The 17,821-nt window shown below is 37.6% G+C and overlaps 1 protein-coding gene across 1 annotated transcript in view; it reads right to left on the bottom strand.

Moving 5' to 3' along the window:
- Nucleotides 1–17,465, bottom strand: part of NINL (ninein like) — a 41,601-nt gene extending 24,136 nt beyond the window's left edge. The window contains exons 1-7 of the mRNA XM_015812031.1: nucleotides 17,443–17,465; nucleotides 10,235–10,436; nucleotides 6,568–6,664; nucleotides 4,977–5,152; nucleotides 4,340–4,406; nucleotides 2,592–2,782; nucleotides 1,146–1,301 (exon numbers count right to left, since the gene is read on the bottom strand). Coding sequence (XP_015667517.1) covers nucleotides 1,146–1,301; nucleotides 2,592–2,782; nucleotides 4,340–4,406; nucleotides 4,977–5,152; nucleotides 6,568–6,664; nucleotides 10,235–10,414 — 867 coding nt within the window. The 5' untranslated portion in view covers nucleotides 10,415–10,436; nucleotides 17,443–17,465. The remainder of the gene's footprint in view (nucleotides 1–1,145; nucleotides 1,302–2,591; nucleotides 2,783–4,339; nucleotides 4,407–4,976; nucleotides 5,153–6,567; nucleotides 6,665–10,234; nucleotides 10,437–17,442) is intronic.
- Between the last annotated feature and the right edge of the window lie 356 nt (nucleotides 17,466–17,821).

Below are 17,821 nucleotides of genomic sequence, written 5' to 3'. Positions count from 1 at the left end.
TGGCCCGCCTGAACTAGTCCAATCGGAGGCTAACCCGGCCCGGATCCGATCGATTTTGTCATGCAGGTAACACCCAAATTCCTCTGCCCGACCCTGCAAAGGGACATCCCGGACCCTCTGATGAAGGAGGGAGTGGGACACCCTAAACAGGGCGGCAGATCGGTTACCTGCAGACGCGATAAGAGCGGAGAAATAGTTGCGTTTCGCCACTCTTATCGCTACTAGGTAAGTCCTCAAATGGGACTTTACCAATTTCCAATCGGATTCGGAGCGGGTGGCCCTCCAATTACTCTCTAGGCAGTAAATACAGAGGCAGTAAATATCCTGTGTGTGTGTGGTTTGGAATTTTTTTTCTTTTAAATCAGCTTTGGAAATCCGGTTTTTCTTAAGCAGAACACATAATCTGGATGTATAGATTTAGGTATTTAAGATTTCCTGCATCAGTGGGATATATTCAACTACACACTTGGGAAAAGGGCTAATGAGACCAACAAAGTAGAAAAGATCAATTAATAAGCCATAATACATTTAATGACACACAGAGCATCCATTGCACCTAATAGATAAAATAAGTTAAGAGAAAGTCCAATAATTTCATCATATTGGCCAAAACTTCCCCTGCAGGCTGTTGGGCCCAAGCCAAACATTGGATCGCACCCAACACAAAATCTTCTATGATTCTGTCATGCTGTATAATTTATACCACTTTTCCTTTCTCCAGGTTGATCCTTATTTCTGTATATGCTTCTATTAGCAATAACATTTCAAGCCCTGTCCTACTCTAGGTATACATTTCTGAAAGTATGAAAAAAATATGCCAACATTGTGAAAGATAGTTCTAGATCATTATCTGTCTTGATTTTAGCTTAGCAAGATATGCAAATTCACCCATTATAATCTACTGCTACACATGAACCATGCTACTACAGCTTATTACACAGAGCTCTATTTAAAACCTTTTAATAGCACTGTTTATGAATCCAACCAATGGGAAAAATAGGTTTTCTGCTAGATATCAGCCTGTCATAAAAATCATTAACACCAGTCTGTATGAAAATGCAGTAACTGGAAGCCATTTGAACCTTCAAACATTTTCGCTTTGGAACCAAGAATTTTATAAAGAAAATATTATTCAGAAGAATTACCTGATTAGGGTGTGATCTTTGCCTTTTTGATTTAAGTGGTGTGGAAGAAAAAGGACAAGGAATGCAGATATGGCTGAATAAGCCATGCTGGAATTCCTTTAAGCTTACTCTGCCATCTCCATCACTATCCAACTTGTAAAATAATTCTTCAAGTTCCTATAGAAAACATAGGGTTTTTAATGTATGGTTATCACAAGCATTCATTTAAGTTAAATGAATTAATTGTGAAATAGAGCAGATTTTCACAGAACATAAATTAGTATTCTAAAAGGCTTAGTTAATTCAACAAGCAGGCTCTGGTTCTCATAATCAGGATAAAATCTAACAAAGTCTTCAGTCAAGGTTAAACATTTAACCATCACATGCTGTAGCAGTTTAGCAGTGGGCTCTTATCACAAAAGATTTCCAGCATTGGTGTACTAGATTGAAAATCTCACCTTTCTCTGTATAGAATAAAAATGAGAAAAGTTCTTGTTTTCTTCATTCACAGAGAAAGACATTGTCTTCCCTCAAGTGAAGAAAGAGGTCATGTACTCTTTCCTCCATGCCAGAAGGACTACAGTAGGAGGTAAGACCTTCAGAGGGAAAGGCCATCTTTCTCCAAAGCCACATTCCCTGATCTCAACTAGCTTTCTGAAATAGGGACAATCCAGACCAAGGGCCTGAATCAGTTTCCCACTCCGAGTCAATCTGGATTCCAATCCCCATATCATGAAATTTACTGAATGATCATAAACCGTTGCTCTTCTTTCCAGCCTTTCCTACTGTAGAAGAGAACTGTGAGAATAAAATACAGGAAGGAAATAGCAGCTTGCAACAGGCAAGATATAAATGTAGCATGTATAAAGCTTCTTCAGATTTATTTAAAATACTCATATACTATTTGGAGGCAACAATTACAATTGCTAAAGCAGTGCACAGAGAATACTTCGTACACTTGAGGCACTGCCAAAATGCTGTAACAGGTAGTCCTCAACTTACAAGCACAATTGAACCCAACATTTATTTTGCTAAGTGAGACATTTGTTAAGTGAGTTTTGCCACATTTTAGCGACTTTTCTTGCCCCAGATGTTAAGTGAATCATTGCAGTTGTTAAATTACTAACATGGTTGTTAAGTGAATCTGCCTTCCCCATTGATATTGCGTGTTAGAAGGTCGCAAAAGTTTATCACATGACACCAGAACACAGCAACTGTCATAAATATGAACTGGTTGCTAAGCATCTGAATTTTGATTATATGACCATGTGGATGCCGCAACAGTCATAAGTGTGAAAATGGTCATAAGTCACTTTTTTCAGTGTTGTCGTAATTTTGAACGGTCACTAAACAAACTGTTGTAAATCGAGGACTACCTGTATATTCCATATGTAGCTACCATTTTCACATTCAGTCATCAAGTAGACTTTCTGAGATGAGAATTTCCAAAAGCCAAGTTTAGCCCACCTCTTTTTCCATCTCCTTGAGTCCAATGTTCTTACACACAGCATACAGCTCTTGTTTGTTGAGATATCCATTATTTCCAATGCCAAGATCTTCACAAGTAACCCTAATCTGATTCTCAGTTATGTTCAAACACAAGGTGGACACTTCTCTAGGATTGTCAATGAGGTTATCATCCCAGGTACACAATTGACCTACAAAAGATTATTTTTACATTAGCAAGAGCTGTGCTTCTAATTACTCTCTTGTTCTTATCAAAGATTATATAAGTCCTCAACTGAAAATCAAATTAAATTTATATTCCATCCTGATTTTTTCTCTAAACCCTTAATTTGGCATTTCTATTATCCATGGAAAATTTTTTATATTATGCAACAAAGATATTAGTTAAATATATCGTTATTAATTATACATATTTCAGTTGTAATATTTTATTTTTTCAGTAATACTCAAAAATATCAGAAACACATTATTTTATCTCCACTCTTTTCCTGCCTTTATTTAATTCTAAATATGGATGTAAAAGAAATCCACCAAGATCTGCAAGAAATGGTAAACCAGAATCTATGGTAAGCTTTTTTTATTACAAACATTTCCCTAATGCTTTTTTAAAAATGTTAAATGAGTGCTGGATGGCTGTTAAGCGGTTGGCTTTGCCCACCCTTGTAGAGATGCAGGTGGATGAAGGTGAATGGAAGCTGGCTGCCCAGTATTTTGCCTTTTCTGGAGCAGTTCAGCACCATATTTTGTATTACATAAAACGGCATTAGAGAAACAGAGGACATTAAAGCAGCTATGAAAGTGAACATCAAAAAATGCAAAGAAAGAATAGACTTTCTCAGGGATTTTATGTGAAATAATTATGCACACTAAATAAAACCACACTCAAAACTATTGTATTACAGAAAAATGTGGAAGATAGTGATTGTAGATATCCTTTTTATATGCTAATTCATTAGAAAACCCAACAGTTCAGAATACTATAAATGCAATTCAAATTTATACTGATTTGTCCATTATTAGCTTTAATAACCCAGCTTTCCAAGCTACATGTAAAACACAGATCCTATTATCTTTTCACAGAGCCCAGAGGAAAATGGACTAATGAGTGTCAAGATTTGCAATAGGGAATCTACTTCAGCCTGAGGACCAGCCTACAGTGGGTGGGACCAGTGTCCAAATTGAGTGAGACAACATCCCTGCAGATGTGTGATTTTGGACCTTCCTACACACATTCTACACAGTGAGACTTTAAAATGTTCCCCACTCATAAGGGAAGCAATTTTAAACCCTTGCTGTAACCCGTGGCAATACTTAAGAAAATGGTTCAGAAAAGAGGAGCTAATTTCTGTCTGAGATTTTTCTCTCTCTAAGAATATGAATTCAGATAAGCAGAAAATGGGAAGATCAGAGGCTCTAAGATAAGAAAGAGGGCTTCCACATGGCCAAGATGGATGACAGAGATTCCCACATAACTAAGCTAGATAAATAGATCTATTGCTATGCTTGGATTGCCTTCCATGGATTCAGTCTATAAGTTTACCTTATCCATTCCTATTCACTCTGGCTAGAGTTGGAGAGCAGAATTTGAATCAGAGAAACTTCGTCTGCAAGGAGTATACTCTGCCTTTTAATTAGAACTTTATATTGAGCTCATCTACTGAATCAGATAGCAAAAGTAGAAATTCCAGAAAATAAATAATAAAAAACAGGTTTCAGTGTTTACTACATATTCTTTTGCTGAGCCCCACCTTGGCCTTCGAACATCTGCTGCTGCTCTTCTTTTGAATTTTCAGCCTCTTCATCTGATTTGAGACTCTAAAAAAAGAGAACAGAATTTAATGTTCTATAGATTCAGTCTAATAGCCAGAATGAAGGATAGAAAAACAACAAAAGAAAAAGCAAGGGTGAATACAATACAATTTCAAATTAACTCTGCTTCCCATTGGCATCTGACTTCTTCCAGTGGCCTAACATGATATACAATATAGGGCAAATGACAATGTGTTGGAGATGTGACCTTCCTTGAGACAGTGTGAGATCCTGTGATGGTCATTAAATGCAAGGACTAATTGTAAATTTTCTTTTTCAGCACTATTATATACCACCAAATGGTTGCTAACAGAGCAATCATTAAACAAGATCTGTATAACTCATTTTTGCAGAGGCTGTCAAATTAGGAAACATCAATGCCTTTGTTGAATACCAGCCAGGCTTGGGGCATTTCCTGAGCATCCGGAAGAAATCAGAATACTGAAGAATTCCAGAGATTTATCAAGTCCAAGGCATCACAAATGTAACAAAAGAAACAATTACAACACAACACATGAGAGGTAGTAAAATGTAACACATCTATTTCAAATAGCTGGAACATAGACCTTTAAATACCTCCACACTCTCCAAAGAAGTTGAACGTCTCAGCTGACTTTTTACATTTGTATTTCTCTGCTCCTCTTGTAAATATTTGGGGGTTTCCAATATGGCACTTTCAAGTTCTGGCCTTGTCCGGCAGCCATACCCTTTGGCCTCAGTGATGTACTTGGGCTCAGTTCCATCTGGAATAACTGAATTGGAAATACTTTCAGTTCTAATACAAACAGTAATAGGGATAAGTCCCCTCCTCTCCACCTTCTTTTTGATCCCAAATAAAGCTTTTAAAAACATAACCAACAAACTATGAGTTCAAAATCTTGAGCTATTGAGGGCCATTATACTGATTGTAAGCTACTTATACGTGAGTCCTATGTGCTGTTGAATAGTAATAAAAGTTTTCACTTAAAACATTCATCATGGAACTATGCCCAGAGTTGGTGAGCACAATTGAGAGGATGTCACACGGCACATATGAGAACCTAAAGCTTATTCTCTCAGGAAACTTTCTAAAGCCATCTAATTCACCAAGGTAGAACAGAAGGATGGGTAAGTAGGCATTTGGATCCGATCCAACACTTTTTCTTTCTTTTTGTCAATTCTAACACCATTGCCCCAATAATCCTTCACTTTTTCCACTATTAGTATAACTCATTCCCAGCTGCTGTTCCAAGGATTTCATGCCTTACAGCAGCACCCAATTGCCGTCTCAAATTATACTTCCTTTTTCTTTCAGGTGCAACTTGTAAGTTTACTTTTTTATCTGTTATACTAAAACAGTAGAAGACATAGAAAATAAGTAAATGTTGAAATCAGTAAATAAAACTGTTGAAATAGGACTGCAGAGACCCAGGTTCAGATCTCTATTCAACCAGGGATCTCATTATGTGATCATTATGTACGAATCTTTCATTCTCAGTGTGATCTATCTGACAGGAATATTGTGAGATAAAATAAGGGGAGACCAAGGTAAGTTGCCCTGACATCCCAAAGAAAAGGTAGAATATAAAATTAATTAGACAATCCTCTTGATAGTATCCCATTTACACACATAAACTTTATATTAACTGACAGATATGAAAGGACATAGAGGAAACCATTTAAACTTTTTGTTCATGAACTTGAGAAATATATATCTCCAAAATAACTATTCTGTTTTTATCTCTGGGAATTTCATTATAGAAAGACAATTGATTTAAGTGCACAGAAGCTTACTTTTTATCATTTTCAGAAATCAATTAGTACAGACAGCCTCAGTAAGCAATCTATGGTAACTGTTTCATTAGTAATCCATCAGGCAGCAAATCATAATAAGATACTTCAATTGGTGGCTAAGTTAGATCACAGTCAAACTTAAAGCAGAAAATCCAAAACAAGATAAAAGAGAACATTTGTAGCTCGGGGTTAAACTGTGGGGTGCTTGGTGCTCTCTGAGCTTGGTGGTTTTCTTGCAGACGTTTCATTACCAAATTAGGTAACTAGCCTAGCAGTGATGAAGTTACCTAGTTTGGTAATGACAAGTCTGCAAGAAAACTACCAAGCTTAGAGAGTACTAAGGACCCCATAATTCAAAACCAGCCTCTTTTCATGCATTTCATTATTCATTCACCTGGTTCCAGATAGCTGCTCTCATCATCTGAAAGGCCAAGATTGATAGTTGAAGACAATATGGTCACAAAACCTTCCTTAAACTCTTCAAAATTAACCTAGTCAGACATAGGAAGAAAAACATTGTTCAATTGTCTTGAGCAGAATAAAAAAAAATTGTTCTCACTGCTGTGAGAATAGGTTGAAGTTGCCATAACCTAAAGATGAAGGAGGCACTTAAGCAGACAGGTCAAAAAGCCAGGAATCCTGTCTGGAACATCTCTTCAGGGAGGAAGATAAGAAAAAAAAACAAGTTAAGGAAACAAAAGGAAAAATGTCATCTGAACCAGACAAAGGAAGCTGGGCCAGAGCATATGGGAAAAAATACCAATCCCTTTAGGGATATAAGGCGTCTTGAAGCCTGTCTACCCCTTAGGTCATTTTTTTAAAATCCAATAGAGCAGGGGTGTCAAACTTCTGGCCCGTGGGCTGGTTTCATCATACCGAAGCCGTGCCAACCTCATTGCCAGCAATGCAAAAAGAGTTGCAATACAACGTGACACGTCACGTGACATGGCGAGTTTGACACCCGTGCAATAGACCTTCTGTCCCTCTACTTAGTGCTGCCAACCTACTTGAGGAGGATGTAGGTAAGCAGGATGAGTGTGTGTGTGCATGTGAAAAAGAACAAATGTATGTTTTGACCAGTAAAGTTTTCCTGGTGCTTTAAATTTGCTGGGTTTCTATGTATTGCAAAGAGGCTGATGTGTCTCAATCTTCGGTTAGAAGTGATATGTGTGAACCCCTATTTCCTGATTGTTGACCAATGTCCTGTCTATTCTAGCTGTACCCATCTGGAGAATCTGGGTAGAATGTAAGAAGGGCTTACAAATCTCAGTGCTTCAATAGGCTGTAACCTATGAGTGAGTGATTATAAGTATGTATAATACTACATGGGATAAGAGAAAGTAAGCTAGCAAGAAGCAGGACAATGCAGTGTCAAACCCAATCCTACATTCAATAAATCAGTTCAAAACTCATATATAAATCACAGTTTTACAAGAGGAACAATGGCAAAATGAATTTTTGCTACTCCAAGATTATACCTTTACACTATAGAGTCTTCTGTAATTTTTAATATACATTGCATTTCTCCTCTCTTCTGATAATTAAAGTCCTTTAGAGTTGCAGGTACCAATGTTTACTTCTTACACCAGCTTTTACAAGAGGAACACAAGTGTAGCTTGCAGCAATCCCAGGAATTCAAATATTGCTGATTTTGCATGCAATCCAATGCATGTAACCACATTGCAGAGATCAGAGAGAGAGAGAAAAGCTGAGCATAGTTTCCTGCGGCTTCATGAGACCTCATAAGAACTGACTGATACAAACATACTAGGCAATGATACAGTTAGACCCTGCTTGAGTAGGGGTAGTTGTCTTAAATTTTCTTTCCAGCTTTTTGATATAGAGGAATGATGGCTGTAACATCTCTGTTCTCTAATTCTGCCATATGCAGGATTTGCTGCATCATCTAATATACCAACACTGGGTAAATAACTTTCTCAAGATCAACATCACATCTGATTTATTATATTATGCAAACTAGCTATAGATTCCGTATTTATTTATTGGCAAACAAACTGGATGCCTAGAAAGGGAATGCTGGTTGCTGTGCTTTAATGCTTCTTCCATTAATGTTCTGTACTTTGGTTATCAGAAGTTTTCAAAGCTGGAAAATCCATCAATTAAGCTTAGCTCACTTCTCTTTCAGTTACCAATATTTCAAGAAGAGTTGTTTCTCATAAATCAGTTTAGTTGTACTATATAGTTTAAGGGATCATATCGCATCATATGCAAATGCCGAGACTTCCCATGGAAACAGTACAGCCACACTGCATATTTATTGCTACACAATTACTAATATTTTTATTAAAATAATCCATTGTTTTGAAGGTTGCTTGAAAATACATTACTACCTATTTCTTAATATATTTTTCATTCCATTGGGTAAGGGGCAACCAGGGCACCATCATCTATCAGATCTATTTTGCTTATTCTTTGTAGCAAGAAAAAGAAGAAGGTAAAGTCAGACTTTGGGGAGCACCATTTCCATACTAGAAATATTAAGTTTACTTCTACTTGCAGCAGTCTTTCAATAACACCTATGTATGGGGATAATTATCTTAGTCAATTCAAGAGAACAATTGGCCAGACCACAAATTAGGACAGAAAAAAGGCAATTATTTATAGCTCTATGGTGGGAAACAATGAGGAATATTATACATTACTATACACAATATATTAGTCTGGGTAGTACAAGCCCACCTAAAGTCCTAAAGAATAGAACTTAGGTTCTGCATCAAAAGAAATTGGCTGACATTACTGTTTCCAAAGTGAAAAAAATAGAATATAACTACTGCCTGCAGACAATCCTCCCATTTGAATTATGATTCACAGTGCAAACTATGGCAACTTTCAAGATCAAGTACTTACTTTCCTCACTTCTTGTGATGAAGAGAAAGGAATTAGCAGCTTCTAATTCTAAATAGCATTGCACTGTCATTACTATATAAGTGACAGACAGCTGGGTGGCTATTTAACTTGAATAACTTAACGTCATAACATAACATGCCATTAAGTTGAATTAGAAATATCTGAGCTCTTCTCCTTGATTCCAGAAGGTGAGAAAATATTTAATCCCAGAACTCCAAACCTTATCTTTGAGTACTGTCTCAAAGCAAACACCACCTGTAAAAATTATACAGTACACTGGAATTGGCTCAGCCAATACAATAAACATACCATTTTTATTACCACTTGGTAATAAAACTATTTTTATTACCACTTAGACTGCAACTGGGTTAACCCAACATGCTCAGCTTCTGGGACCAGCTTCAGTTGTGTTGATGGGGGAGAAATCTAGAACCATAACCCCATAGTCCCGTTTTCTGGGATTCTGCAAGGCTTGTTACTCTCTCTTGTTACTTTAATATTTATATGTAGTCATGGGGCAAGATCATTGATGACACCAAGTGAGGTAACACCAGTATGCACATATTACCCAGTTTTATATCTCCACTCTACTCAAACTAAGCTGTGTCCTGGTGTCTGGAGACAATGGGAGATGGGGACTCAGTGGCTCTGGATTTTAGACCCTCCAAGTTCAAGGGATTTTCCACTGTTGGTTCTGAACAGGATTATACTTCTCTGAACAGAACCTGTGCACAATCTGGCAGTCCTTCTGAATTTATGGCTTATATTTGAAAAACAGATGATAGCCGTAGCCAGGAGGGCTTCTGCAGAGTTTCATATTGTGTACCAATTGTGCCCATTCTTGAACCAAGACACTCTGCTGCAAGTGACTCATATTTTAGTCACTTGCAGAAAGAAAGCCTTTTCTATTGTGGTGCCCATTCTTTGGAATATCATCCCTCTGGATATTAGCCAAGTTGCAACCCTGCAGCTTTTCATACAGTTCTGAAGCTCGAGTAATACTGCCAGCATGCCTGAGTGCTTGTGTTTGGGAGGATCTGATGGGATAAAAAATACCAAGAACTAGATTTTAAAAGGTGAATGGGAAGGAGAAGAGAGAAAAGAGATACAGCTTTAACCTAAATGCCAAAAAGATGCTGTGTTGGGAACTCAAGAATGTAATATTCAGGTGCAGAAGCCTTGCAGTTACTTACTCGGGTAAACTGATTATTTCCCAAAAGTGTTTCCAGAAGTAAGGGGAGCTCTCCTTCCAGATGTAGTTTGTGGCACAGCTCAGTCAGCTCCTCCTTGTCCAAATACCCAGTGCCTGTAGCATCACAGCTGTCATACACATCCTTGAGCTGAGAGGTATATCTGTTCTCTTCCTCACCCATCCCATAGTATATAGCACACAATCTAGGAGGAATGAACCAGCATTTTAGGATGGGTTATTTCTTGATCTTAAGCATTATAATTGAAATATATGTACAATGTAACAGTCTACAAATAAAATCAATCAATATGCACTTTGTGTAATATTATGAAACTCCAATTAAATATTTTAAAACTAACAACTTAAAAGAGGTTTCTCATGCTTTTTTCTTATTCTTTAGAACAACTTTCCAAACCTTATGATCTACAAATATGATGAATCAAACCTAGAGACACTAAGAACTCAAACAGAATTCTATTTTTCATTTCTCTTGCAAAATTAGACATTTAACTGAGTTTCTGTCTTCAGTTACAAGTAGCGGTATTCCCCTGAAGCAGAGATCAATCCCTAACAAGTGTTGCATAATTGTTATGACCTTAGCCTGGAAAATTGCTTGCTCAGAACTGAGTTCAGCCTCATGAATTCACTCAACCTAAGACAGACCATTCATCGCTCTCTGTTTGATATCTACTCACTACTCAGCCTCTTGCAATTTCTCAACAAATAATTTAAAAAACAAATTAAGTAGACCAAACATTTTCAGCAAGTTGATCTGGACCTGAATAAACTCCATGAATGTGCTCAAACACTAATGAAATTAATATAAACATAAGGAATTGTCTTACACCAAGATCATTGGTTGATCCAAGTCAGTATTGTGTCTACAAAGACTGACAGCACTTTATTATGGCTTCATACAAATCCTGGGTGCCAGCATATGGAAGCTTTTGCACATAAACTTGCACTTTGCCACTCAGCTATTTTCCTTCTCCTGATCCGCCTCTAGCAACCTTCCAGCATTAATACAACTTTATTGACTTCCACTGCTGCATGTTACAGAAATCATTTAGGGTAATCCTTTTTATCTAGTGGATGGGCTAATGCATCATATTAATCTATAAAGGTGACTTTGGGGGAAAGATAATGTGCAAATTCAGTCACTGGGGTCCCCCTTCACTTTCTCTGTCACCATATCTTAAAATCTTTTGAAGCTGTGAATAAAAGATTAAAAATAAAGTAAATAGTGAAATATAAATGACACAACAGATAAAAATATTCATCAGTTCACAGCTGAGAACTAATTCAGATTATAGTGGGGTATATAAATAAAACCCAAAAAATATATTCACAATATTCAACTTGAACACTAACCAGACAGAAACAGTGAAGAGAGAAGATTTTAACAATTGCTTAAAGTTTATCAACGTTGAAACTCTCCCCGCAACAACAAGGGACGTTGATCCAGTGGCCCCTTCCCAGAAGCCCCTCTCTCCTGAGTAATCTTTTATTAAGGATTATTTAGTTAGGCATTGTACTTAATGGAGGAATATTGCCTCCCCCAATAAATAAATAAATAAATAAATGGCTGAACTAATGTGAATTACAAAATCCAACTGTGTCAAAACTCAGACAAGGTTCACTTATTAAAAGAAAACTCAGTCTTGCAATCTTTTGATATACCAAAGGAAAATAAAAGATTGGATGGGGAAGCAAATATAGGGGAATCAATACAAAAGAATTTAACATTATTCTAACTGAAATAATGAGAGCTGGTCTCTTATATGCTGTCATGAGTAACTCCCACATATGATCAGTTTGCTGATCTTTGAGATTTTATGTTATTTTAGATGTTTGGGGCACCTGTCTGGTTCAGTCCAAATATAGTGATGCATAAATTACATAAAAGAGATCATTAGTAGATCAATTCTTTTTTTAAAAAAACTGAGGTGTCTTCTACTCCAAAGCCTTTTAGGATTGAAGTATCAATTTCTTTTAATTTGTAATGTAACTATTTCTTTCCAGAAATATAACCAAGAAAAACATGAATGAAAAAATGGAAAACTGTATTAGTCCATAGCCCCCAAAATCCTCAAAGCTCATCCAAGCAGATTTTCATCTGATAGAGAAAAAAGGTTGACTCAAAAGTATTCTTGGCAGTACAACAGCTGTACTAATGCTAGAAGGCATATTAAAAATGCCTGAATAAGCATTTCTACCACAGAAATGCTTATGACACACTTCTTTCAATGTTTTAGGGCCAAACCACAGGCTATCATTTATCTCTTATTTCATTTGGGCCCCAGTTTCCAGCTGCTGGCTGCTTTTTGTTTCTCCCAAAGATCTAAGAAAAGCAAAGTAAGAGTCATGCAGAACCAAGTCAGGTTCTAAAACAGGCATGTGCAAACTGTGGCCCTTATGCAGCCCTGGATAGCTAGTAATGCGGCCACACAAGATCATAAACTTTTAACATTATTATGTTATTTTTAGCAATATATATATATATATATATGTGTGTGTGTGTGTATATATATATTAACTATATTATATATTTTATATGTGGCCCAAGACAATTCCTCTTCACCCAATTCAGCCCAGGCAAGCCAAAGGTTGGACACCATGTGTTAAAAGGTATTCAAGTATTCAAGGTGTAAATTTAGATACAATTAAAATAGTCTCCTTCAAATAGAGCTTGATTTCTGATGACTTATATAATTGAACCTCTGTGTAGAAATGCACAAGGCAACTCAAATGTACAAAATTTTACAAATTGCCCTTAATCTAGTGCCGTCCAGATGATGGGAGATAACTGAAGTTGAAATCTAAACATCTAGAGCAGGAGTCCCCAATTTGTGGTCCATGGACCAGCATCAGTCCACTGCATGCCAGCAACCGGTCTGCACAAACAAAGCCCCATTCATGAGATGCAGGCAGCATGCAAAACCACGCCCTCTCCGGTCCATGGAAAAACCTCTTTCCACGGAACTGGTCTCTGGTGCCCAAAAGATTGGGGGGCCCAGAACTAGAGGGCAACAGACTGTATTGTAGAGGTAGTTCTTGACTTACAACCAGTCATTTAGCAATAGTTCAAAGTTACGACAGACTTCCCTCAGGATACTTATGACCCTGATTTGAAATTCTGATGTCCCCTCCCCCATAGTCATATGATCGCATTTTGGGTGCTCAGCAACCAGCCTGTATTTACAGCTGTTTTCAGTGTCCAACACTCAAATGACCAGAATTTTTGATGTTTTTAATAGGAAATTAGTATTTACTTCTGGTTCTGGCAAAAAATGCCTATTGCAAACAATGTTCACTTAAGAACTGACACATTAGTTTAACAACCGTTGCAGTGAAGGTCATAAAATCAGGTACAGTCACATGATGACCCACTTACAACCAATATGATTTACAACTGTAATTCCAGGCTCAATTACAGTCATATATCAAGGAGTACTTGTATGTACTATTTCTTAAAAAAGAGATCTGAAGCATCCACACTTGGCTTCTATTGTGATAAAGCTGTGGTAAGTGGACCATTATTCTGATCAATTGAAAATGTTTTTTGCATTTCTAAAAATACCATCTTCAAACTCCAATAATTTCCTTGAGTTCTAATACGTTCTCATACAATATTATATAGAGGGTGAAATGGTTTCCAGTTTGCTTTCTTGATTAGTGAAGAAGAATGCCTTGGATTATGAAAAAAAAAATGAAAGATGGCCTTGCATTTATTTAGCACACACGACACAACTATTTATACTGTATGCAGGCTTCTTCAGGCAGAAACTACTCCTGCTTTGGTGAAGCCAACCTGTTCCTGCAAGATGCCACAATTGCTTTAGCAAATTGGTAGCAGTGGCCAAGAGGAAATAATAGTTAGTATCAAGAACTATAGGATCAGTACAAATTGTTAACCAGCAAGAAAGCATTTAGATTTTTGACACTAATCCCCAAATGAGGTTTCTGCTGAGGGAATAATATAAAAGGTGATGGGACAAATATTCCAACTGTCAGTTCCTTATTAAAATATCTGAGAGTATCAACAGGCTGAACTGGAGCTCAATCAAACAAACTGGCTTTCCACCTAAAACAATTTCAGATTATATTTGCACATCAGTTTTTCTGGTTTTACACAGACCCTTCAGTTATTCCATCACCCATTAAGCTTTCTCCAATTCCATTCTAATTAACCTCCTAAGAAAATATTGTTGCCTCCTTAAGTTATATAGTCATAATAAACAGATTTTCCTATTCAACTTTCCCATGTGTTTGATGAATGATAACCTACCCTTTATTGATAATACTTTTATCCTTAGTACCATATAATTCCACTACTATAGATCCTGATTTCACATATTGTTGGGACATGAACCACCCCATCCCTAAATGTTGTGTAATTATTATTGTTATATTTGTATTCTGCTTTATTACTTTATAAATAATTTAAGACAGAAAACATAAGTAATATTTCTTCCTATTTTCCCCATAACTCTGTGAGATGGTTGGGCTGAGGAAGAATAGCTGGCCCATAGTCACTAGCTGCTTTCATGACTAAGGCAGGATTTAAACTCATGGTATTCTGGTTTCTAGGCCATCACCCTAACCACTACTCCAAACTGGCTAAAACTCTTTAGGGATTCTAGACTTAAGTTTACTTTTTTATTAATCCTTTGTTTTGAACTTTTTACAATATAGCATTTCATGTCTATTGGAATTTTTATTTAGTTAATACCTGGCTCTTAAAGATGTTTTCCCCTTTGCCAAACAATGTACCTTTTCATACATTACAAATCTTCTGGCAAGACGTGTGTTATATTGTCCATTATTTAGTATAATGTTTCTGAACCTCAGCAGCTTTAAGATATGTAGATTTCAAATCCCAGTTGAATTTTGATAGTTGAAGTCCATACATTGACATAGTAATATTAAGTGCTAAATACCTTTTTTGTAAATCAATCTATTTTCCAAGCAAAGATGTAGGGAGACATTTCTAGTTCTGGAAGCTTCCAAACATCTCTTCAGAGTCTGTTATGGGATTGCATGGGACAATATTCTTAGAATAGAATAGAGCTGGAAGGGACCTTGGAGGTCTTCTAGTCAAGCCCCCTGCTCAAGCAGGAGGACCTATACCATCTCAGACAAGTGACTGTCTAGCTTCATCTTAAAAATCTCCAGCAAGCTGTTCCACTGGTTAATTGTCCTCACTGTCAGGAAGTTTCTCCTTAATTCCAGATTGCTTCTCTCTTTGATCAGTTTTTTGTCCTGCCCTCTGATGATTTGGTGAATAACGTGACCCCCTCTTCTTGGTGGCAGCCCCTCAAATACTGGAATACTGCTATCATGTCTCCCCTATTTCTTCTTTTCTTTAAACTAGCTAAACCCAAATCCTGCAGCCGTTCTTTGTATGTTTTAGTCTCCAGGCCTTTGATCATTTTAGTTGCTCTTCTCTGAACTTTTCCCAAGGTCTCAACATCTTTTTTGTAGTATGGTGACCAAAATTGGTTGCAGTATTCCAGGTGTGGTCTTACTAGGGTTTTATAAAATGGTACTAATAATTCGTGTGATCTTGATTCTATACCTCTGTTTATACAACACAAGATTGTATTAGCTTTTTTGGCTGCTGCTGCACACTGCTGGCTCATAGTCAAGTGATCATCCACTAGGACTCCAAGGTCCCTCTCATAGTTACTGTTTTTAAGCCAGGTTTCGCCCAATCTGTACTTGTACCTTTGATTTTTCCTGCCTAAATGTAAAACTTTGCTTTTCTCCACATTGAAATTCATTTTGTTGGATAGGACCCATTGTTCAAGTTTGTCAATATCTTTTTGGATCCTGCATTTGTCTTCTAGGGTGTTGGCTATACCTGCCAGTTTGGTGTCATCTGCAACTTTGATGAGTTCCCCTTCAATTCCCTCATCTAAGTCATTGAGGAAGATTTTGAAGAGTCCTAGGCCTAAGACGGAACCTTGTGGTACCCCACTGCTTACTTCTCTCCATGAAGATGTAGTGCCATTGAGGACTACTTGTTGAGTACAGTTTGCCAGCCAGCTACAGATCCATCCTGGTGGTGATGTTGTCTATTCCATCTTTTTCTACCGTAGCTTACCAAGTAGTAGGCTGTGGTCTATTTTATCAAATGCCTTACTTAAATCTAAATATACTACGTCCACAGCAATTCACTGGTCTACTAGTTTAATCACTTTATCAAAAAATGAAATAAGATTGGTTTGGCATCATCTGCTTTTAATAAACCCGTGCTGGCTACTAGTTATAACTTTGTTTATATAATTTATAACAAAGTTATATATGTTGAAAACTATACAGGAGATTAAGTATATATCAGTGCAAATAGGCAACAATATAGTTCTTTGCAAAACTGATGTTTACTCTTTGGGAATTAAGTACCAATATTTTACTAGGGCAGTTGTCTAAGTGTGTTTGTACAACTTTAATTTGGTTTAAATCTTAAGTTCTTCAGCACAAATGTTTTGTGGGTAATAGCTTCTCTCTCTTTTAATGATTATTATGGACTAATGTCTGATGAAAGAGGTAGCAATGATTTCCTTTTATTTAGTTTCTCCAAACAAAGGAAAGCCTAACGAGCATTTCATAGCTGCAATATTATTCCCTTGCTTTAAAACTTTCGGGGCAACCAAAAATTTCAGGAATCTTCATAAAGCAAATTGCTGAATGTTTTTCCGCAGTTTATGCAGCATAAACGGCTGCACGTTGACCATCTGATAACAGATAAAGGGAAGCAGCCCCCGATACGTTAAAGGAAGGTAATTCAGACTTAAGTTAGAATTCATGTCAAAACATGCTAAAAGCAAGTCACTGAAAAAAGAAAAACAGAAAGCAGTCTCCATGTCCGATCTGGAAAGTCTGGTTTTAAAACAACGAATAAGCCAGTTTTTATCGTAAAATAAAAAGTTTGAAGACGTGAAACCATAAGTAAAGCAAAAGCGGTGTTTTCCTATCCAGACGAAAAGAAGCGGCACAGACATACACACAGCCAAACCAAATTGCCCGCAATGGGGGAATTAAAATATTTCCTCTGAGGCCAGTGTTTTTCATACTTCACTTCACTTTCATTCTCCAGTGAAGGAGAAAGATTCGGATCCACCAAAGCCCGGCACCGCGCAACACACCTACTTTCTTTATTAGCCAAGCAGCATCGCCACCGCGCAGGCACCTCTGAAGAAAACTCACCCGCTGCGCTCCCAGCCTCTTTGTCTCCCGGGAGTCTGAATACCAGCGTGCACTCGGTTTCTCTCCTCAGGCGCCCCTCCCCTGGCGGCGGTAAAGGAAGCAGCCACCGGCTCGCAGGCGCTTCGGCCTCGCTTCCAGTTTTCCCAGCCTCCTTCCAACGGCTAGCCAGCTGCAGCTTTCTCGCCCTCGACTCCTCTCAAGCGGCTACCTCTTGGCAACTGCTGCGCGTTACCAGGAGGCGGCGAACTGGGCTCCAAACGGGTCTTCGGTTTCTGCTGTTTCAAATAGCGAAAACTGAGCGCAGCCGGGCTACCGTAGGAAAATTCCCCGAGATGGCTTTGGCTGCAGAAATGTGGGTGCTGCCCGGTAACATACACGC

Source organism: Protobothrops mucrosquamatus, unplaced genomic scaffold (assembly GCF_001527695.2).
Source record: "Protobothrops mucrosquamatus isolate PMUCROS unplaced genomic scaffold, P.Mucros_1.0 scaffold_57, whole genome shotgun sequence".
NCBI classification, from domain to species: Eukaryota; Metazoa; Chordata; class Lepidosauria; order Squamata; family Viperidae; genus Protobothrops; species Protobothrops mucrosquamatus.
This window is presented reverse-complemented; position numbering and strand designations above follow the sequence as displayed.